Here is a 24,527-nt window from a genome sequence, read left to right on the forward strand (position 1 = left end):
TAATAAAATATCTATCATCTGTGATTGATGCCTGTCTGCCTTGTAGTAAATTGTTACTACAGCTGTTTGATGATGGTTACAACTGCAAACCACGTATTCAGCATATGACACTTGGAAAAAAATCCCTAAAGTAAGGTGGCCTAATGATTAATTAATATTGCTGCTTGGAGATAATAAAGAGAAGAGAAGCATTTTGTCCTCAAATCAAACATTTCTTTTTTTCCAAAGCATAAATTGCAAAGTCAGATTTTCCCTTTTCATTAAACCTGCTTAAGTTGTTTAATATTTCTAGTCCTCTCTCATGCGTATAAAATAAATGAGATTAGACTATATAATCTCCAGGATTATTGTACACTTCTACATTCTATGTTTGAGGAATTTAATAGTAGCTGTATGTCTTGAGCACAGAAAAAAATCCCAAACCTCTCCCAAACTACAAAATATACACCTGGCAAGAACAGTCATGTTCTCTTTTTTCCAAAGGACAGAACATTTAGAAATAGTTTGAGATAGGCTGGAGCACTGGACAGTAAACAGAAAAACAAAATTATTTGGAAGAGGTTAAAATATTTATTCCATGTCTCTGGGAATCTCACCCCCAATTTGCCTGTGGAGTGATTGAATATCATATTAAACAGCACACTGGAGTGTTTTTTAATTGTCACTTTTTTCCTCTTTGGTGTAATTACTAAAAGGTAAAATTTAGCTTCATTAAATATATTCTTGCCATTAAATTTTTATAAATTAAAACAATGCCTTTTACTATTCAGCATTTCACCTTCAATCTATCTATATCAATGAAATATATGTGTCCATAAAGCATGTGCTTAGGATGTGTAGATTTATGAGTTGAATTAACTTTTTTATTTTAATGGTAGATTTTTTTGTGTCAATATAAGTACTGAAAGAATTGCTTTCTCTAGCTTTGGTTTTAGCTTATTATTTTATTCTTAATTCTAGTGCTTCCAAGGCCTTATTCCCAGTTTTCCTCAGTTATCAAATAAGACATTTTTCTTCAAATTAGGATAGGTGTCTAAGATTCTTGGCAACGGACTGCATGTGGTATTTTGTTGTTGTTGTTGTTAATGGAAAGTGGTGATGATGTTCACTAGAGTTAGCTATTTCAGAAATTCATTCAATTATTTTATGTGAATAAATTTGAAAATTCAGCCAGTACCTTGGGATCTGTCTCTCATATGGTTACACAGATGCTCAGCTCACACAGGCAGCAAAAGATAAGTGTGTCCCTCGGGGTTATTGCTTAATCTTTTGTCTCATTTTCCATTAGAGAAGGAGATAGTTGCTTTGTCCAGACTCTGAAAAGCACCCTAACAATTTTTAAAGGGAGGGTTAATATTTAACATTCCAGATTTTTTCTACGATTATGGTGGCTGCCTACTATTTAATTTTATGTGAAGGTCTGTTAGCCAGTCAGGTTTTATAGTTTCAGTTGTTCAGGAAACTATAATTTTTTCAGAGAGTGAATTCACCTCCTAATCAAAATGGGTTAAATCCCCCAAGTGTTGGCTCTAGCTCCTAATACATTTTGATTAGCCTCCATTTGACAAGAAAAAAAATGACCCAGGAGATAAGCTGCCCTATCAGTTCATCAGTTTCATTAGTCTGTCAGTGTGTGCTGATTATCCTATCAAGTTTATCAACAGCCTTGAATGTGTTTTCTAATTCACACATTTACATATTATTAGTGCCCTTTAGGGATCAGTGAAGGATTATAATGTCTGGCTAGATTTAGCCTGTAAGTGTTCATTTTTCTCATTGTCATTTACCCCTTCACAACCACTACCCCCAAGCACTTGTGTATAGATATACAAGCATTATATTTTTTCCCATTCTATTTTTTCTTTTGTTTAGAGGTTAGGAGAAATAAAGGAGTGTGTGTGAAGAAATACAATTATATTTTAATGTGATTATTAGTGTAATACTAAATTCACTGCAGCTGCTTTTGTTAAAAAACACTCTAGTCCTTCGATTTTAATCTCCCCTTGAACATTTTATGAAAAACATACTATATACCGTATGCCACATGCCAATCGACTTATCCTGAATGCCAAGCGAATGTGTTTTTTCTATTTCTGTATTAATAGAAAATAACAAGTTTGATTAATTCCCCAACTTAAATTTTCCATATTTTAAAACTATTCATTTATTTTATTATGGCAGCTTATAAGTAATTTTTGTAAATGTTTAAAAGCCTATTCTCATTTATCCTCTTCAATTTTATAGGACCAAGATGTCTGAGAACAATAATTGAGAATTATTCCCATCCTGAATTAGGTGAATTACAAACATACATAAAAAACATAAACAGATAATAAATAGTATTTTATAAACAAAAGCTAAAATTTTACTTAGGTGCTTATAATTAGGAAGATATGAGACTACATGAAATATTAAGACAACAAATCACAAAATATGTGTTAAATTGCTCCTAGCCAGTTGTGTGACTTAATTCTGTGGACCTCATTTCCGCTTGAGAAAACAGGTTAGATTAAATTGAGATTCACTATAAGGTAGTCCCTGAAGTCAGATACCCTCGGTTCAAATTATGGCTTTGATACTTTCTCCCTGAGCATCCTTGGGCAAATTACTTAAAAGAAGCCTTAGTTTCCCTTTTATAAGATTTTGGTAATAGTAGTATCAGTTTGAGGATTGATTAAAATGATAAAAGAGGTAAAACATATTGGTCCAACTACCTAACCTAATAAGTGTTTTATAACAGGACTTTCCATTGTAATTATCATCATTTCCTTAGGCTTTTAAACGCCAAAAGTTGATTGTATTCTCTGTCACTGTTTTTGTATTTAGCGATGTGAATATGAGTACTTCATAGACAAGATTTTTGTCATCATTATGGCCTTGGTAGTCACCACAGTTCAGTGGAGATTCTGTTTAGTTCTATCCTATTTGGAATTACTGTATTTTCTCTCCAGGCTCACTTCCCTTTTTCTCTCAGTAACTACAGTCAGAATCCTTCTTTTACCATTAGCTATTATTAACCTAACTTGGTTTCATTAATAGAGTGCTTCCTCCAAATTAAGATTGTCCTATGTAGGTTAGAGTTTTTTTTCTTTTTCTGTCATGATTTATTTTTCATCTAGACCTAACCAAAATTATTCTGTATTCTATTGCTCAGAGGCATTTATTAGATCTCAATTTCTCTTCCTCTGAAGTTACAGATGTATTTTAGAATCATAGAATGTTAAAGATGGAAGACTCATATCTTAAAACCCCTTATAAAATAATCTCTTTTATAAGATAAAAATTAACACTCCCCTAAATCTTATAAAGTTCAGATTTACAGTTTGTATTAGAACCAGGAGTTTAGTTTCTTGACTTAAGTCCAAATGCTTTTTCTGCTTAGTCCTTCTGTGTTACCTAAACTATCATATTTTTTACTATGTCAAAATAGTTTTCCTTTGCGCTTAAAAATTAGCAAAAATTAAATATATAAAAACCTCTACAGTTTTACTGTAAAGAATACAACAGCTGCAAAGTACACTGAATATACTGGATATTTAAAATTTTTGTAATGCAGGATAATTTCTGAACACCCTCAGTTTCTCTTTTCTTTCTTTATAATTGTTTCTTTCTCCTATTATCTCTACTTAAGCATTGCTTTTGAATAATCCTAAGGGATTATAGAAACTAAATTAGGCTGCAGTGTCCAATTATTTTTATCTGTTTGAGCTCTTCCAATCCCAGAGGTCATTTTAAGCCTATTTACTATTTAAAATAAAATGACTTGGCTTTCTCAATGCAGAGTAATTGTTGGGTTTAATTATACAAGCAATTTACATCATTTCATCATGGTAATATATCTCAAGAACAAAAGGGCATAATGTATTATACAGAGTAAGAGAGAGCCTAGGGTAACTTTCTTGTCATTTCAGTCTATAATAACTGTTTAGAATAACCTCTGTATGCAAAAAAAAAAAAAAAAAAATTAAGTCACAAGTGCTGGGACAGCACAGAGGCAGCAGACATATGAAATGTAAATAGTTAATCTAGTTCCTTCTCTCAAAGAACTTTCTGGGAGATTTCACAGTTGGTCCAGAGCTCTTTAGGACCTCTCTGTAATAATTAAATGCCTATAAATAATATTTATATTATTACTCTAACCTTGAAAATATTTTGTCTATAGCTATATAGGCTATGCTATGTTGACTAGACCAAAGAAAACAAACAAGAGAAACTCAACATCTTTAATTTCTTATGTGATACTTAAGAAATACATATTCATAATTTCCTGTTCTCTAAAAAGTGTGTTTATGATGAGCAATATGCATTTATCTTAGGGAGAGATTCTTTTTTCCAGGAGAAATGTGTGATAATGGCCCATTGCTTTTTATTATCTTATTTGCCTTTATTTTCATCATACTGTTCTGATTCTCTTACGATAATCTCTTGTTTTATATATCCCTTTTAGTTTTCAGTCCCAGCTCAATATTGGAAAATGTATTTTCCTCCATCATCCTTCATCTAATAAACCTTTTACTTACACAGATTTGAAATTGAAAAAATGTTTTTTCCCATATATTCAATAAAGAGGAACATTTTGATTTAATTTTTAATTCTTTACAGCAGCTCTTTAATTATGAGATATTTTCCCAAGTTTATTGGGCCGTTGACAGAGAACGAGGAAGAAAAACAATGAATAGAAAACAAAAATGAATTTATTAGAGCAATTTTTTGTGTAAAAAGCTTGTGTGAATTTTAGAATTGTATTTTTGAGAAAGAAACTTGTGGTATGAAAGAGTTAAGTGTCATAAATAGCTACAAGTGATGTTTAGTTTTTTAAACTATTATTTAGGTGAGAAGAACTGACAAATCACCTTCTGAAAACAATGCAAATGTTCTTGCTTGTAAATTCAAATTCTACTTTAGGTCTGTACATTATGTTGTGAGTTCAGTCAGCAGAAGGAGCATAAAGGAAGTCTGTTTCTTTCTCAGCCTTCTGTGTGGCTTGTGTTTAACTGAATCATTTATTTTTGTTGGATTCTTCTGTGCATGTATGTGCATGTGTGTTTACCTCACCTTGTTTCTGAATATATTTAAAGTGGGGATATTCAGAGTAAATTTTTGACATGATGGTTTACATGCTTAATGTTTTCTCCTGTGTTTAGTTGTTCTTAAGTGGATTGCTCAAGGCATTTAGCATGCCGACTGTGAAAGAGATGGTTTTTAACTGTGTGAGATTTGAACTTTCACATCTTTCAAGTGTGGAAGCATTAACACTCCAGTAGCGTTAAGCTTTTTATACCACCTGCTTCCCCTATTTTGAGTTCTGGCGATTTTCCTATGATTGCTTCCGTTGGCACTCTTGAAAATCAATGAAGCAATCCTACAAATATGTATATGACCATATAACTGGATTAGTCATTAATTTATGAAATCCAAAAAGAATATGAACCTCTAATTTTTAAGATAAGTCTCTTTATTTCATTTCATTTTTCCATTATCAGAAAGGATACAACCAGGAGACCAATGCCTGGTATATAGAGTTCACCATCCAGAAAGGCAAAATATAGACTTGAGAGATTTTGGAAGTATACTTTGAAGATTATATAGTCAACAAGATAAGGAAATCATGAATGTTTGGCTATGTATCAAAAATAATGAATATATAAAATTTATGAGCAAAAAACTATAATTTTTTCTCCTAAAAGTTTCTCATTAAAAAAGTGCAGTTTTTAAAATATATTTTTCTACATTTTACACTGTATATAAGCTCTACATTATGTACTATGGTTACAGACGCTAATTTGCTAGGCATTAGTCTGTACACTACAAAGGCTAGCATCCAGTTCAGCTGCATTAAGTAGGTAATATATTTTGTTTAAAGTTTCAATTAAACCCAGGGCCAGAAGATATATTGCCCCTATGGGGAGTTTGAACACTTTAATGCCTATAGTAGGATTGCCTAAGGATCATGTGTAGGTCTAAATGCCACTTGCTTTCCTGGAAATATGATATGAGACAGTTGATTATATTTCATTGCTATTAAAACCACAAGAGCCCACCTGTTACATTAATTCATCCTCCTGCCAGTTTTGTGGTAAAGAAAAAGATCAAAGCTTAGAAACTTTATATTTAAATTGAATTATAAGGGTACGAATATACTCAAATTAATACCTAATTATATCCTCCTTATTCTCTGATTCCCAAATAGTTTCAATGTGTTCTGTTCAAAAAAATCTGTTTTAAGGCTGGGCACGGTGTTTCATGCCTGTAATCCCAGCACCATGGGAGGCTGAGGTGAGAGGATTGCTTGAGCCCAGGAGTTCGAGACCAGCCTGGTCAACATGGAGAGACTCCATCTCTACACACCCACACCCATGGACACACACAACTGTTTTCTGAGACTTTAATATAAATAAATGAAAAAAAAAAGTATGTATTGTAATCTTTAATTGGGACAATACATGTGGAGTAAAACTTTTACTCAGTAGCAAATACATGTTGGATTTCATTTAGAAAATTGTGATTTTATGTTACACCTGGAAAATTCATTAATTGGATTTCAAAATCTTAACATTCTAAATGATGCTGACAATAACATCAGTTAGATGAAATAGACATAGTCATGTGGAAGAAGATAATTTTGTGTGAAGGATACAATCTTGAAAATCAATGTCAAGGAAATGAGAAGATATTCTTGCACATATTTAGAATAGGCAACTGTAGGGGTAGAAAGATGTGATACCTATCCTCAGTCATCATAAGGGTCATGGCCAAGACTCCTAGAACAAGACAGGTTAACTTGACAAAAGCATAATGAATTTATTTAATCAAAGTTACATGACAGAGGAGGCTTCAGAAATGAAGATGAAAGACCTAGAGAAAACCATCTATTTCATGCATAGGTTTGATGAAGCATGGACAGCCTTGTAGAAATGTGATTGGACAAAAGGGTATAATCTAGTGTAATCCACTGAGTGGCGAACCCCAGCAAGACTTGTCTGTTCAGATTCTTTTCGGCCTCCCTTTGTAGCATTCCTTCCCTCAAGGTATAGTGCAGCACCCGTTTGGAATGAGGATCTTCAAGGGAGATGGGAGAGAGGGAGAGTGACCTTTCTAGATTTTATGCCCTGCTGTGGGGGAGAAGAGTTCTAATTTCTGTGATTCACTTAGGGGAAGAGTATCTATCTATGACTTCTCTCAGGGAAGACAGAGAGGTGGGAGACAGGAGGACAGAAGGAGTTCAGAAAGGCTTTGTTTCCATGATAGATACTAGAAGGCTTTGTCGGCCGAATATCTTTTAGTTCAAAGCATTTAGCATGCCAAAGTGCCATATTTTGGGGTACTGTGTTCAGAGCCTTAACACATGAAATATAAATTAAGTTGAAAATTCAGTACATTACTAATTGTATGTATTTTGCTGTGTACTCAAGTCTGATTTTCCTAATAAGTAAGGGAAAATTGTTTTCTACATAAAAATCTCATTTAACTCTTCCAATGAGCTGTCATTTAGTTTTAATTTTATCTACACTGATAGAAGCCATCACCATATTCACTTGGTCTTAGCCAAAAGGCTGAGAAGCAATAACTGTTGCCATATTCAAATTAAACAAAGAATGGAAATAGAACATGCAGAGTTTTGTTCCGGAATGCATTATTTTTGCCAACATGTTAATTATGGGAACGGGATTTTTGTGGATTATTATAGAATCTTATTCTCAAGTATTCATTAAAAGTTGGATGAATTTTTCAATGTGTGCTATGCCTTAGTAATTAACATTAATATAGCAATTTATAATATAAATAAATAATTCATTGCCTATTATGGAGATATAGTGCTTGACTCAGGAGTACACATGAAATGTATTCCTAAAAAGATCTGTGTGGAGTTGAAAAGCCTTCCATTACACTCTTTTGACTCATAGGAGAGTGCTTTTTCTTTTATTGTTTTCCTGCAGCTATACAACTCCTATTTCTCTGAATACTATTTTCATTTGTTCTTTCCAGGCTAGTACAGTATTCACGCATTCTTTTTTCCTTTCTCTGGTATAAACCTTTCTTTTTAAAAAAAAAAAAAAATGCAATTTAGCACTTCTTTGCATGTTTTTAGTGTTTACTAATTATCTGTTTTATTAAGCCATTTTATTTATTCCATTTTAATTTTCCTGAAGACAATATTATATTTTTGGGGAAAAGATCCTCACCTCTCCCAACATACTCGTGAAGATGCACACACACCACACTCACAAGTGTGCATGCACACACACAATCTCACTCTATACTTTTTGAAAATTCTGAGCATTTAATAGAATTGGCTTTGACTTTTGTGGATTATTTTAGTGATTTATTTCCGTGAAAATATAAAGGAAATTGATTAGCCTGGAGAACTTCAGGATCCCTAGTTGCAAATAGATAAATATTTACACAGACTTCTGGCTTTTTTTCAAGTTGAAGTTTGATGGAACATCAGACTTTGTGCTATATGACCTTATATTAGAAATTAGGAACTTGTAAAAGTTTCACTGAAGTTTAACCTACTTCTTAACAATTGGTGTTATTCCTTAATGAAACACATATTTTTTTCTCTGTATTTCCTGTGTTTGCTTTAAAACTGCACTTTCAGACTTCAAGAGTTTCCCCTAAGTTTAATGCTGTAGGAAAAGAGTTGTATATTGAACCTTTTCCTAACTTTTCTCAAATTAAGACTTGGATAATATTACATTTTACTTTCAATACTACTGTACTGTAGCCACTAAAGGATTTCCAATCAGAAGCAATATATCTGGGGCAACTAGAGGGTGTTATTTTTATAAGAATAAGATGACAAAAATATTGGGATGGAGATACAAAAGATTCACAAAATTTGACTGCTGAAAGTTACACCAGGTTTGTAGCATAAATGCATTTTTAAAAGGCAGACCCGCTAATGTTTCTAGTAGTGTTTCTAATGCTTCTAAACACTGTGAAGTAAAAAATGATGATTAAAATTACAGCAAGTTAAACTCTTAATATAATCACCCTTATGTCATACAGCTTCATCGGACTGCAGGTTCTAGAAAAAAAGAATTATCTGGAAATTTCTCTTCAAGGGCATACTTAGTAAAAAAATGTAACGTCTAAATTCAAGTAGATACATAATGTGATCAGTTATTTGTCAGCTATTTATCGAGGACTCTCTGGAGCCAAAGCTTTCTGGACTTAGTTTGAAGACAGAAAAATATATAAAAGATTGTGTGTCTGCTTCCATGCATCTCATAGTCTAGTTTTGTAGTAGAAAGATTATAATTGCTTACCTAGCTAGGTTCCGTAAGTACATAAAAAGTGGGAGAGGGAGTTTGAATCAATCAAGAATTGAATACTATTCTCAAATGGGGAAACTCAATTTTGTGAAAATTCTCTTTTTCTCAAATTTATTTATAGATTTTAATTTAATAGCGATAAACATTCTGAAAAGAATTTTATCAAAAACTTGACAAAGTGATTCTAAAACAGTAAAATATAGCCAAGAAAGTCTTAACGAATAATAAAGGATAAGACTTGTTTGTTCTACTAGATACTCAGATATTAGATGAAGTGATTAGAGCGATATTGTACCCATGAGAAAAGAAAACCAGACCAATAGGACAAAGTGGAGACCCTGGAAATAATAACAAATTATTTAAGGTTGTTGTAGATAATAAATGTAAAATTAAATATTGGTCAGGGAAGGAAATTTGTATAATAGTTGATCTAGACAATTGAGTAAATGTTTGGGAAAGAATAACATCAGATACTTGTCTCGTACCACATAGCAAAGTATATTTCATGTGGAATACATAGTTCATTTTAATAATGAAACTATATAATTAGAAAATGATATATACCTCCATGATGTAGAAAATGTTTTGTGTATAAAAGATACTTTAATAATATTTTGTGTAAAAGATAGTCCAAGAATTCTCTTTCTATACATTTGAAGTTATAATAAGAGATGTGTTTAAAAAAGATAATTAAAAAATACAATGATAATTGTGGAAGCGCAGTACTTACATAAAATGTTGGGAGGGGAATTTGAATAGACAACAAACTGAATACTGATTTTAAATGAGAAAACTGAATTTTGGGAAAATTGGCATAGTTTTATTTAAAATAACAAAACACTGGAAGGAACCTAGATGCTTAAAACTAGCAAAATATTTTACTATATAATTGATTTTTTTCAATATGTAATTCAAATTCTTGGAAAACACATAAAAATCTGCCAGTGGCTGTCTATGGGTGATATAATTCTTTCAGTCTTATAAAATTATGATCTTTCAGACTTTCTTCAATGAACAGGTATAATGTTTATAATTAGAAAACAGAGTTATAACTATTAAATGGAATAACCAAGACTTGATCTAGATGCAGCCAATCTTGAATAGATCAACTAAAAATTAAGAATGAGACAGGATATTTTAAACCAACTAGGATATTTTTACCTCTTTATGAAATGAATGTATATAAATATCTGAGCACTGGTAAACCTACAAATGATTATCCATTTTGGAGATTATGGAGTTATTTATTCTTAGCCCTTCATGTTGTAAATGATAAAACTGAGGACCTTTGAAATCACTCATTTTTCTAAAACATACAGTTATTAATGGCAAAATGAGAATTCAAAACCAAGCCATCTAAAATACTATTTTGGTATGTATATTTAATTTCCGTGTGTGTGTGTGTGTGAAGTTTTCAAAATTTCTCTCGTTATTGATTTCTTGTTTTATTCCATTGTGATCAGAGAATATACTTGATATAATTTAAGGTTTTTTTAGTTTTTCTAAGACTGCTTTGTGGCATAATATATGGTCTATTCTTGAAAATGATCCATGTGCTGAGGTGAAAAAAGTGTATTCTGCAGCCATTGCAAGAAATGTTCTTTAAATATCTATTAGATCCATTTGCTCTATAGTGCCAATTAAGTCATCTTTCTTTGTTGACTTTCTATTTGGATGATCTGCCCAATGCAGAAAATTAGGTTTGAAGCCTTCAGCTATTATTGCATTGGGGTCTATCTCTCTAGCCCTAATAATACTTGGTTTATATATCTGGGTTCTCCAGAGTTGGGTGCATATATATTTACAATTGTTATATCCTCTTGCTGAATTGACACATGTATCGTTATATAATGACCTTCCTTGTCTCTTTTTATAGTTTTTGTCTTGAAATCTGTTTTATCTGGTGTTAAGTGTAACTACTCCTGCTCTTTTTTGCTTTCCATTTGCATGGAATATCTTTTTTCCATCCCTTTATTTTCAGTCTATGTGTGTCTTTATAGGTAAAGTGTGTTTCTTGTATGCAACAGATTGTTAGGTCTTTTTTTTCTTTTTATTCAGCCATTCAATGTTTTTATTGGAGAATTAGTCCATTTATATTCAATATTATTATTTATAAATAATGATTTACTCTTGCCATTTTGTTGTTTGCTGGTCATTTTGTGGTCTTCTTTCTTCCTTCCTGTCTTTTGGTGAAGGTGATTTTCTCTGGTTGTATGTTTTAATTTCTTGCTTTTTATTTTTTGTATATCTTTTATATGATTTTAGTTTGAGGTTATAATGAATCTTGCAAATAATAATATTTCATAACCCATTATTTTAAACTGATGACAACTTATCACTGAGATAAAAAGATTAATAAGAAAATAGAAAATGAATAACTCTACACTTTAAATTTCACCCTCCTGCTTTTTAACTTTTAATTCTTTCTGTTTATGTCTTATACTGTGCATGTCTTGAATAGTTGTTGTAGTTATTTGTTTTGATTGGTTCATTTTTCAGTCTTTCAACTCAAGATATGAGTAATTATCTACCACCTAATTATGTACCACAATTGCAATTTTATAATATTCTGTGTTTTTCTTCATACTTACTACTACCAGTGAGTTTTGTACTTTCAAATGATTTCTTATTGCTTATAAAGGTCATTTTCTTTCAGATTGAAGGACTCCCTTTAGCATTTCTTGTAAGACAAGTCTGGTATTGATTAAATGCCTCAGATTTTGTCTGGGACAGTCTATTTCACCTTCATGTTTGAAGGATATTTTCACTGGATCTACTATTCTAGGATACAAATTTGTTTGTTTGTTTTCCTTCAGCACTTTAAATATGTTGTGCCACTCCCAGCCTCCACTGAAAAGTCTGCTGCGTCACATATTAGAGCTCCATTGTATGTTATTTGTTTATTTTCTCTTGCTGCTTTTAGGATCCTTTCTTTATCTTTGACCTTTGGGAATTTGATTATGACATGTCTTGAGGTAGTCTTATTTGAGTTAAATCTTGATGTTCTATAACCGTCTTGTTGTTTTGGTATGTAATTCATAACTCAGTGCTGGATCATAATTATGAATAATTTCAATAGGTAGATAAACCAAGTTCATCAGTCAATTAATTAAAGTGAACTTATTTTAAAATTATGTTGCCAAATTAGTTCCTAAGGAACAAATTAAAAGTAACCTATAAAAGGGAACTTATCATAGCAAACCTTAAAATTGCTAAAAGTGCTCATTAAAAGAAAAATGACCAGTACATAAAATAAATTCATTATAAAAACCACCAAAAATAAACTTGATATCTTAGAAGGAAAATAAGCATTACTTAAAAATGGAATGACTACCTTAGCAACCAGCTAAGTTCTCAAACTCCATGGAGAGACTAGAAATTAGGTAGATTAAGATAAAAATGCCTGCTTTTCCAGCAATGCATCCTAAAATTAGCAGTACTGGCAATAAGATGCTTTCAGTGTATTAGGGGCTGGAAGCCTGCTAGAAATCAGTTGGGACCATTTTGTAAGTGTCCCTGTTCTTTAGAGACTAGAAAAAAAAAATTATAATTTGTGTGAGTCCTTTAGAAAAATAGGCTTTTCCGCCCATGAGCTTGTCTGGCAGCTTTTTAATAAAGAAAGTTCTAAAACTTGTATAATTTTTTTAGTTATAGCTTGGTATATGCAATTTGTTGTTGTCCGTATGTCAGTCACGTACACATCACTCTATCAGTGTCATAATTTTGCTCATAGCCACTTACTATCTGAGGTATCACTCACTTAATATTTTTCTTCATTCTGAAGCACAATGTCTATGTTACCACATTTTTAACACAGATTAAATCAAATTCATACATACCACATTTTTCAAAAGATTTTTGTTGTTTTTGTTTCATTTGCACCTACAAGCAAACTTTGGGGAACACCGATAAATTATTTCTTTGTCACTAGATTGTAAGTAGGAACAAATGATAATCTACTTAACCTTTATGTATACCACCATATGCATTGTTCATGTTGGTTAACCTGGATTGATGTGCAAGATATATGTTCAAGAGTTTTTTAAGAAGGCATTTAACAATTACTGTAGGAGTTGAGGAAGGGATAGTTACTTTTCTTTTCTTAACAGTGGTCACATAAGTTTCTTTAAAAATTAGGAAATCTATACTGTCTTAATAATAATTCCCACTACATGCTCTATTCTTTATCTGTAAGCAGGAGCTGTCCAGTAATTTGAAACATAAGAGTCAGTGAGATGTAGACTATTACATCATCAACAACCCAACATTCTTTCCTTAAGGAGTTAGCCTTTGCCTGGGTTATTTAGACCTGGGGCTTTTTAGGGAGAGAGAGTGACATTATTTGTTCTACATCTGAAACTGGTTTATGTCTGCCTGAAGCCAGCCTGGAGACATCCAAATTCCTTTTGTCTGTGAGTGAATTGGAAATAAATCTGGGTGATGAACCTGATCATTCTATCATCGCACAGCAAATCTTCTCATTCTTATGAAAGTACCTTTTTTATGTCATTTCTTACAGAATGAGAAAGGAAAATAGTCATCGTTGTTTCTTTCCTCCTGGGCACCATAAACATTTTTTTCTATTATTGTAAGTTAAAAAAATTACGGTACCAGAGAATATGACTTAACCTTTATTCCCTGTCCTATTCCTGACCAAGTGTCTTCGTTTCCTTCCTTATTGAATTTATTGAACTTTCTTTTCCTGTAGCCATTTCCTTTATGGAATTTTTATGATTTCAGCACTTCAGCCAAGCTTGTAGGATCCCATATATACCCCTCTGTCCTGAAACTAAATGCACTTACAGTACTTTTTCCAGTTATTAAATATTTTATTCCCTCTCTGAAGACTTCTGATAGTATTTGTGTAGAATGGTGTAATGGAAAGAGCCAGAGAAAACTCTAATCTGAATCCTGAATTTGACATTTGCTTTTTTTTTTTTTTTAAATCTTGAGTGAGTTTGTTAAGCTCTCTGAAGCATATTCAGTTCATTTGTAAAATGAGACTGATAATAACAGTGTAGGGATAATGTAAAGGTAGAAAATATTATATTTAAGGTGTTAATAGGTACTCAGTAAATAATAAATTTTATATTGCAGGCAGCTTGATGCACTGGGAAGCCATTTAATCATTTTAGGATAGGATTATTAACTGTCCTTGTGCAAGTCACTGATCATTCCTGAGCCTTTGTCTTCATTCATAAAATGGGTATTCCACCCTCTAACGGGGATTGGAAATGAGAAATGTAAAGCTCTTAACCTTGCCAGTGTCAGGAATATAGCAAGTACTTGTTCTTATAGTGTTTGTTGCTTAAATCTTTATTGAGTTACCTTTTTTAACATAATTAATTTATTCACAATCTTTTTTTTTTTCATTTTAGGTTTTGCATCTTGATTTTATTACCATTTATATACACCCTTTTTGTGTTAAGTTAGCCTTAGAACTAAAGTACATATTCTAGACTTAGAACTAAAGTGTCACGTATTTCCCTCTTAAGAATTGAATTACATATGCGTAGAAAGCAGTTTTAAAGGTCAGTCATAGATTACCATTGCTCTTCCTTATTCTCTTAATTCAATAGATAAGCCCAAGGCAAAGTGAAATGAATGGGCTGGCTGATGTATCACAAGCTAGAAAATAATTTTCTATGAGTGAGAAACAGAGAGCATAATTCTCACCTGAGCTGGGGATTTGGAAAGTTTATGACTATTTTCTATTAGCCGGTGAAGGCAATGAGTTAAGGTCAGGTAGTCCTGAGTTTCAATTGCAGTTTTACCATGTTACATATTCATGATTTTGCGTGTATAATCTAGCCACACTGCTGCTCAATTTTTTCCATCTATAAAATCCAAATAGTGACGTTCCTTGGTAAGCAATGAGATACGTTTATAAAGCAACTATTAAAGAAATTGAAAAGCTGTTTCATCTTGCAAACCTGCTTTGATCAATTGGTAGTGGTTGAGTGGGGCAAGGTGTTAAGGCCACTTCGGGAGGCTAAGTGAGAAAAAATTGTACATGCCCAAATGTGTGGAGTAAGAGGAGTGGGTGAACATAAGTCAGATATTTGTCACCTGTAACTTGTTACTGTAATCCATAGTAAACACTCAATTAATATATCATAGTCATCATTGTTATTATTGAGGCACAATGAATGGTTACATGAAGTTCTTCAAAGTTGTAATAAGTGGTACCAGAGTAGGCTATTTATCAGTTTTCATATACTTGCCAAGATTCATGATATATTACATTACTCATTTCTAGCCCTTTAATATTTTCTTATCTCAAAGCTTTACAAATTATTAAGTTGCTTAGGAGTTCTTACTGAAAAACATGGACCAGTCATTAATTATTGAGCAAATTAATAATATTTAAAATAGATTTTAGTAATGATAGCTTTCTGACTTGGAAAAAAAAGCAAGGTATACTTTCTGAAATAAATTTTAGATATTAACAAAATAATGAAGATTTCTGTTTCAAAAGTGCTCAGGAATTGGGGTTATCTTCACACTCTTTTTCTGTACAGAAGACCTACTGTTATTCTAAAAATCAATTAAATTTTTATATGAAAAGTGGAAGCTATATTAAATACAATGGTTGTACAACTTTTTTAAACTGGCCTGTAAGCACTTGAAGAGCCAAAGTGCATTTCAGGTTGATTTTGTATAGGGCCTGTAATTTAGGCCCATATTCCATCTAGCTTTATAATCCATTTAAGAGATAAATATATGGATATGTTTTATCATTAATTGCTTTACATCTTTCAGTATTTTAGGGTTTGTGTATCTTTTCTGTTATATAAATTATATATAGTGTTGTTTTAATATGAAGTGATTCACTTTTCCTAATACAAATTATTATTTCCTTTATTTGGAAACATTTGTTAGTTCAATATGGCAAGAAAAAATCCATCTGACAGCGTGTTAGTTTTTATAGAGATATGAAAATAAAAACAATAAAATTATTATAGAAATTTATGGAAATTGAAAAAACAATTTCTAATCTATCATTTTAACAACTACAAGCATTTTTGTGTATTTTATTCCAGTCTTTCATCTTTGCTTCAGTATTTCTTTGGTCTTTCCTTAGACATATAATTTAATTTCACCAACTTCTTAGTGCAGATATGTTTTAAACTTTGCGGGAAAAAAATCAAACATTTTTCAACTATCATTTTTATGATAATATAGTTTAAGGATTGTTCATCGAACTAGAAACACATAGATATGTGTGAGTGGGTAAAAAATGTATATTTTTATGCGTACTATGTATTATTTGTCACCAATATTTTTCACTATCCAGCAAAGCAAAGGGTATTCAAAGGATCAAGAGACTCAAACCAATTCACTTCATCAAACATATTCGTATTTACAATACCATAGTAATACAAGTTGAATATGATTAAAACAAAAAGGAATGAGTTCTTCCTTTGAAGCAAAAAATGTACATCCAATGTGGGTAATTCATTTACAAAAAGCCTCTGATTATGCCTCTAAAAGAAAAAGCTGTCATGATTATGATTACTTATGCTTATATATAAAGGTCTGTCTGGAAAATAATGCAAGTTACCAGTTTACTTCTTAGTCTCAGAAACCGAGTAGTGTCTCTACATTTGCAGTGCTTAGTAAAACTACAATATTTAACTTAAATATATAAATTATCTTAAAATACAATTTTTGCATCAGTTGAATATTTTGTTCACCATATAATCATATAAGGGAAAGGAGAATGATAATTCATAGGCAGCTGGTATACTTTTGGCTTTATTTCCAACTTTTTTATCCTGCTCTGCTGTTAGTGAAATGCTGTTTGGTAGCTAAAATATATATTATTAGAGTAATGACTCGTGGCCAAAATGCCTCACACTCATGTTGTATGTAGTGCTGGGCATGCTTGATAATTGTCGTCTGTTTATTGGATTTTCCAAATGAAACTGGTAAATTTTATTTACTTAGTTAATTTTATTAATCATAATTTTATTTAATTAAAATAATTTTATTGTTTGAGACAGGGTCTCACTCTTTCACCCAGGCTTGAGTGCAGTAGTGCGATCAGGGCTCACTGTAGCCTTGATCTCCCCCACTCGGGTGATCCTCCTGCCTCAGCCTCCTGAGTAGCTGAGTCTACAGGCGCATGACACCACGCCCACCTAATTTTTTTTCAGAGATGGAGTTTCACCATGTTGCCCAGGCTGGTCTCTAACTCCTAGACTCAAGCTATCTGCCTGCCTTGGCCTCCCAAAGTGCTGAGATTACAGGCATGAGCCCCCTATCCTGGCCTTAATTTACTTGTTAACATATAAAATTCAAACAGTTACTTTAAAAAAATTAGCAGCAGTGTTTAATCTAAATATATTTTTAACTCTTTCAGTTACTCTTTCTCAAAAAGGTAAGTCATTTGTGGATAGGATCTCACACTTTTTTCTTATAGTTCCTTTATAAGGCTTTCCACTTGGTTATTCTATAAATACTTGAATTTCTAAAGGAATAAATGAATATGAATAAAAAATAACAAAAGAATAAAGAACAAACATAGCTCTCAAAAAGGAAAAGAAATGATGATAAAGACGTATGTCTGGGAATCAGATGTTCTATGTTAAAAATCAAAGCTTTACTACTTATTAAATTTTTTACTTGAGCCGTTTTACTTCATTTTCCAAACACATGATGTTTCATCTGTAAAATGGGAATCATGATGACTTCTTTGGGAATGAAAGTACTTCCCACAGCATCTGAAATTCCACGCAGTATGATGATGATGATGATGATGATGCTGCTGATGCTGTTGCAAATAATGTGGAAAAGCTGTATCTTCCCTTTGATCTTCATGATTAATTCTCTTTCCAGGTGAAGCATATATGCGTTTAAGCAAACTCCCCGAAGCAGAGCATTGGTATATGGAATCACTGAGATCCAAGACTGACCACATCCCTGCTCATCTCACCTATGGGAAGCTGCTAGCTCTAACAGTGAGTAACTGCCTTCCTTGGTCTTTAAAACTTGGTTTTCTCCACGCAGACTGGGATAGATGGGGTTTGAAGTACTGTTTTACAGCCAGTTATCTCAGCTATTAGGGATGTAATGGTGATGATACTAACTTTGAACCCTGTACAGAAAATATAGAAAAATGTGTTACTTTGCCTATGAGGTTTGGTCTAGATAAGATGTGAGATGTCTGTATCTTACATCTTGGTCTAGATAAGATGTGAGATGTCCGTATCATCCCTGTATCAAAACATCTTCTGTATCGCATAAATATATACACCTATTATGCACCTACAGAAAATTTTTAAAAGAATTAAAAAATTAAAAAAACAAAACAAACAGATGTGAGATGCCATAATCCTTGATGTAACTTTGAAAAATATAAATGGAGAATCCCAAATATGGAATTACATAATGAATTTGTTCTAATAATGATATTTGCATAAATATGTTCTACAAACCAGTGTTAGCCCCCAATTGGCTATACTTAGAACTAAATCTGATTCTTGTAAATAGCCAACATTGTATAAAATTCTGTGTGCTGAAATTCCTTCTAATTGAAATCATTTTGTAAGAGAAGTGAGGCTATCCGATGGCCTCTTACTATGTGACAAGCACCCTTGGAGGCCACCATTCCATGAAAGTGACATGAGTATGGAGCATAAAAAATTACTAGTATTGTACCACTATGACCTATAAAAATGGTAATTTCATATATTTCAAAGTAATAGTAATGTCTTTATTTTACACAATAGTAAATAGTTTAAAAGTTTAAGTTTTCTGAGCTCACATAGATAATAAGTGATAGAACTAGGCTTCAATCCTAGTCTGAATCAAATATCTGTATTATTTTAGTTATAGTACCTAATCTCTCTTTGATATTAATAAAAATAAATGAATATTAGAAAAACATAGAGCAAATGATCAGGAAGGTGATTCCTAAGTGAATTCATTGAAAAGTATTTTTGTGTTACTTCAAAAATAATAACATTTTACTTTCCACAGAAGATGGTAGATAACACTTACAATTGTCAAATATCCATTCTAAAATTCCACTAAAATACTCTTCAAGAAATCATGTAGGAGGCTGAGGCAGGCAGATCACCGGAGGTCAGGAGTTCAAGACCAGCCTGGCCAACACAGCGAAACTCCGTCTCTACTAAAAATACAAAAATTAGCCAAGGGCTAATTAGTATTAGTAATGCGTCCCTGTTAGTCCCTGTTATCCCAGCTACTCAGGAGGCTGAGGCAGGAAAATCGCTTGAACCCAGAAGGCCAAAGTTGCAGTGAGCCGAGGTCATGCCACTACACTCCAGCCTGGGCAACAGAGTGAGACTCCATCTCGAAAAAAAAAAAAAAAAAAAAGAAAGAAAGAAATCATATAGGTAGACAAAGTAACCAGAAAACATCCCACTAAAAATATTTAGATCTACTTAATAAAATATAACAGATATGTTTTTAACACTAAACTGAGCATGAATAGTAAGAGAAGTTCCTAGGAGCTAGAAATGAAGTGGTAACTGAATACCAGAGCAGTGAACAGCAGGCTGGTCCTGCAGCTTATCTGGGATTATTTACTGATTGTGGAAACCAGTGAGAAGGTGGTTTTTGTTTGTTGGTTTTCATTATTTCTAGAATAGGAAACAACGCTTTGGGCCAAGGGAAGAGCAGGAATTAAATGCCTAAATAAGGCAGGGAAATTCATACCTGCCTTGAAAGGACAACATAAGTTTGTCCACAAGTATAAGAAGGCAGCGTGAATGTTTGCCTATCTCAGAATGGGATCTGGATGGAGAGTGAACAAATCTGCTGGGAATTTGTTGCTCCTGTCCTTCCTTTACCAAGCTTTTGGTTTTGAATTTACCTACATAACCCTGGAATTCCCAAGCCAATAAATTAAATAAAATTTAGTCTACTAAAAACTTTTGCTGAAGAAGTTACTGGACATGTTCTTCAAAAGAACACAAATCTAGAAGGAATGCTGGAGTGAGGTGCCTAAAAGTACTGGGCAGAGAAATTGGTGATAATGTGGGCAAATCAGACTAAGCTTTTAATGAGTAAAATATTAAGGGAATACTATACAGGAACAATAGGAATGGGAAGAGAGATTTCAATGGATAAGAGATTACAGCTGATTTTTGCAACTCAGAAGGCAGTTGGAAGTATTATAACTGACTTGCCTGGGAGAAGGAAATGAAAATCTAAATAAACTTTGGAATGGGATCACAATGAAAAGAAATCTGGCTGACGTCAAAGAAACCTGGAGAGGCTCAAGACATGGAGGCAGCTGACACAGAAAAGAGTCAGTTAAGGGACATAAAATGGAGTAGTAAATTGCAGCCAATGAATGGAGTATTCAGGTCTCTCCCCTTTGCCCACAAATGCCAGCAACTAGGCACCTGCCTTCAAGGCAAGGGAAAGGGGCCCTTAAGAGGTAGAACAAGTAAATAAAGAGAAGTTCAGGATTCAAGAACAGCTTGCACAGTTGAAGGCAGGATGAGGAGGGGAGTGAAAAGAGGACTGATTGAGGGTCTTCCCATGGAGTACTCAGATCCTTAATACCCCTCCCCTATCCCATGCAGAATACCAGCAACACAGAGTTTACCCCCTTTCCTTCAGCCCACCCTTTTTGCTTACACCTTACCTCTCAAGAAATTGTTGAATTTTGATCCAGGGAAACTAAATCACAGTAAGGAAAAGGTTTTCAAATACCTACATTTAGAGGTCTCCTATAAATGACTGGCTCCCAAACCAGACACAGCACAGTGAATCTATTCCATCTAGAATGCCTGTCTGTGCCTTAGGAATTCGATTCAGCTTTTATTAATTAACTCATTCTTAAACATCAGTGGGTAACCAAGGATCATCAATCATATCAGGAAAGACACAAATTAAAAAGACTGGAACTAAAATAAATTATTAGGAGAAGGAACTCTAAGGAAACAGAAGAAATCTTTAAAAGAATAATAATCCTTAGAAAGAGATACAAACATATAGTGTTTTATGAAGCAGAATATCATGAAAAAAACAAACCAAAAAAGCAAGAAAGAGCTTATAGAATTTAAAGATATGATAGCAACATGATTTTCATTTGGAAGATAGGAGAATGAAGGTAATGAAATCTTCTTATATGCGAACAAAAAATGGGGACATAAAAGAATGTAAATGAGGGAATTATGAAAGAAATCAATATGGGGTCCAAATGGCAGAGAAAGAACAAAGGAAGGGAAAGAACAATAACTAAGAATTGAAGATTACCGTCTCTATTTCTGCTGTTTACAGATACTTCTAGTTTAATCACCTGGGAAAAGTTGTTTTACCCTAAGAAAACCTTTTCCCATTTCTGTACTGATGATTCTGTGTGATGTGTGGTGATTCACACAGCTCCACATAAGTATTAAATTAATATACCTAAACTAGATTGATAAATGGCCACGTTTTAAAAAAAATCTGTAAGTTTCAGATGTTTGATTCATTGCCCACCTGCACCCTCGCCCCAAAAAAAGTTAGAAAAGAAAAAAAAATTAAACTTAAATTTCCATGATTCTGTATATGCTTAGACCATGGCACTGGATATAGAAACCATGTGACCTTTCTAAAAAATTTTTTCAAGCCTGAATACTTAGGCTTCCTGTACCAAAAATATGATTTTAAAGGCTGTTTTATTCTTTTCAGGAGGCTTTTTTTTTTTTTTTTCAGATTTAGAAGTTTTAATTTACCAAACCATATGGAAGGAAAGGAAAGACTCCTATACTACAATCCAAATTTTTAATCCCCCCCACCAAGACTTTTTTAGTTTCCGACTTGCTGATTAAATGAAATACAAACCCTATTATGGAATGGCTTAAACTCACAGTGCCAAAACCCCACAACCATCTTTAACAGCTTCTTTCTAAATTATGACATTTGGCAAATTTCTGATCCCTATGGATAGCTTTTGTCTAATTTGGGGTTTCTTGGCCTGGTAACAGCCCACTGGCTTAACATAGAATTTGCAAAGGTAGAAAATACCACACATTTTGACTTCTGAATGCTTTAAATATATTATAAAATGGAATTGGCTGCTAGTCTCAAGAGAAGAGGAATAGAAATTGAGTGGTGTTTTCACTCTTTAATCAAAACTGGCCGTAGGGAAAATACGTAAAAATGAAATGCAACTATATTAGACTTAGACTGGAGAGTAGGATTTTATATAAGACTTATATGTTTACAAGATATATTAGAAAAATATTGATTATTAGTACTTTTATTACAGTCAGCGGAATGATTCACTCAGTACTTTTTTTTAAGTTTTTCTTTAAGAATTTGTGTAATATTTACAGAATTTAGAAAAGTTCAAACGGATTTAAGGTTTCCCAGAATGCTTTGGCACATTCTATAGATCAAATCCTCTTTTATTTTTCTGCCAAAAATGTCCTTTTCCTCTCTTTGCCTGTTCAGATTTTATTTCTTCTGTGAAGTCTTGCCTGACTTTCTTAAGCAGTTACTTTTTTGTTTTTTCTCTATACTTCATTAGTACCGGTCTCAGTATCTTCATAGTAGGGCACTTCCAAATAGAATGACACATACATATGTGTCTGTCTTTTGACACTAGATATGGGGCAGGGGGTGAGTCTTTACTTTTTATTTCTTCAGTACCTGCCATTTCAATGTATTAGTTACTATCCCTGTACCCATGTGCCTTTTCCTTTATAAGTTATTTAAGGGCTGGGGCCATGGCTTTTAAATGTTTTTGTTGCCTCCCTCCCCCCCAGTACTCATTCCCTCATTAATCTCTTCATTTGGTCAACACATATATTGAGACTTATTTCTTCAAGCTAGATATTGCTTTAATCCTCAGTGATCTGTGCTGAAAAAAAATGAATGAGGGTGGCATGATTCTAGAGTGAACACACAGTAATCTTCCAAAATCCTAGATGGGGAGATGGGCACAAGAGGGGCGTGCGTCTCTTCAGTGCCTGTGCTTGACATGTGATATTTAATAGAAGCTTGATAACAACCCTTAGGGAGTATTATCCCCTTTTTATAAATGAAGAATCTGAGCTTCAAAGGTTTGAGGAACATCCCCAAAAGTCATTTCACTACTAAACAGTAGAATTGAATATAACTTCAAGGTTTTCTGAACTGTCATTAATTTTCTCTCCACATTAAATAATTTTAAGTGTGGAGTTTTTTTCCCATTTGGTGTATGTGATTAAACTGATTGGAGATTGGAAAAGTAACTTGACTACATAGTTACTTAATAAGTTACAAGTTATTTAGTTACTCAATAACTACTTATCCCTCCATCCTCTTTTTATAAGTTATTTTTAGAAACTGTCTTTGGATACTAGTTTAATTTGAGTGGTTAAACAGAATTTTATTATTAGGCATGATAGGTCATGAACATAAGACTTCAGTTTTAGGCTACTGACAGTTTTAGATCCTACATTATACTTCTAATACAAAAATTTTGGGGTATCCTGGGGAATAGTTTTGTATTAGAGTCATTGTAGCCTCCATGTTTAAATATAGTTGGACCCAAGTGACATCTCTTTAAAATATGGAAATTTCATACCAATGTCATGTCCAATTAAAATACTAAACACAAGATGAGTTTGAATTGCTCTGCTTAAAATTGTGATTTATTCCTTGTTTGAACTTTGTTACCTAGGGCAAATGCCATGAATTTAAAATTGGGTGTGCATTAAGAGAGAAAAGAAGGAATAACATTTCCATTAATATGGTATTTCAGATGGTTTTATAGCTGTTTCTAAAGTTGTGTGGGTTCTGTAGTTGTGTGCACATGCTTACTTCGTTTCTTTTTGTCCTTTTTATTTAAGCCAAATATTTTTCAGTTTTGTGAGCCAATAAAATTAATATTGACTTAAATTGTAGTAAAAGTTACTTGGCTGTTAGCTTATTTTCCAGATTCAGGTTAGTAGGAGAGAAGGAAGGATATTGGAGACTCTGACAGTAATTCCTGATACAGAAAACCTTTATTTTGGCTACGGCCTGAGAGCACTGAGCCAGACTTCTGTGTCTAGCCAAAGTTAATTAGGCTACATAAAACTCCAGTTGTGGAAGTAGTGGAGGTTCCACAGAAAAGTCTCATACCCCAGGCTAAAATGGCGTCAGTGTAGTTTATCTGGAAATGTAATGCAGTGTGTTTCCATGGGCCTTTTGCTATTATTATTTAGAGCTAAGACTTCTTTTTCATTCATTTGACCCTCTCCAGAGAAGAGTTACTTCCATTTTGGAAGCTGACCAATATTTGGGTTTTTTTGTTTG

General features: G+C 32.9%; 1 protein-coding gene across 4 annotated transcripts in view; it reads left to right on the plus strand.

Annotated features, from left to right (window-relative positions):
- Positions 1-24,527, plus strand: part of TMTC2 (transmembrane O-mannosyltransferase targeting cadherins 2) — a 458,517-nt gene that overhangs the window by 283,259 nt on the left and 150,731 nt on the right. For all 4 annotated transcript variants that reach the window (XM_054443193.2, XM_063646526.1, XM_063646525.1 and 1 more), the window contains one exon: positions 18,120-18,241. In XM_054443193.2, coding sequence (XP_054299168.1) covers positions 18,120-18,241 — 122 coding nt within the window. The remainder of the gene's footprint in view (positions 1-18,119; positions 18,242-24,527) is intronic.

This window comes from Pongo pygmaeus, chromosome 10 (assembly GCF_028885625.2).
Source record: "Pongo pygmaeus isolate AG05252 chromosome 10, NHGRI_mPonPyg2-v2.0_pri, whole genome shotgun sequence".
NCBI lineage: Eukaryota > Metazoa > Chordata > Mammalia > Primates > Hominidae > Pongo > Pongo pygmaeus.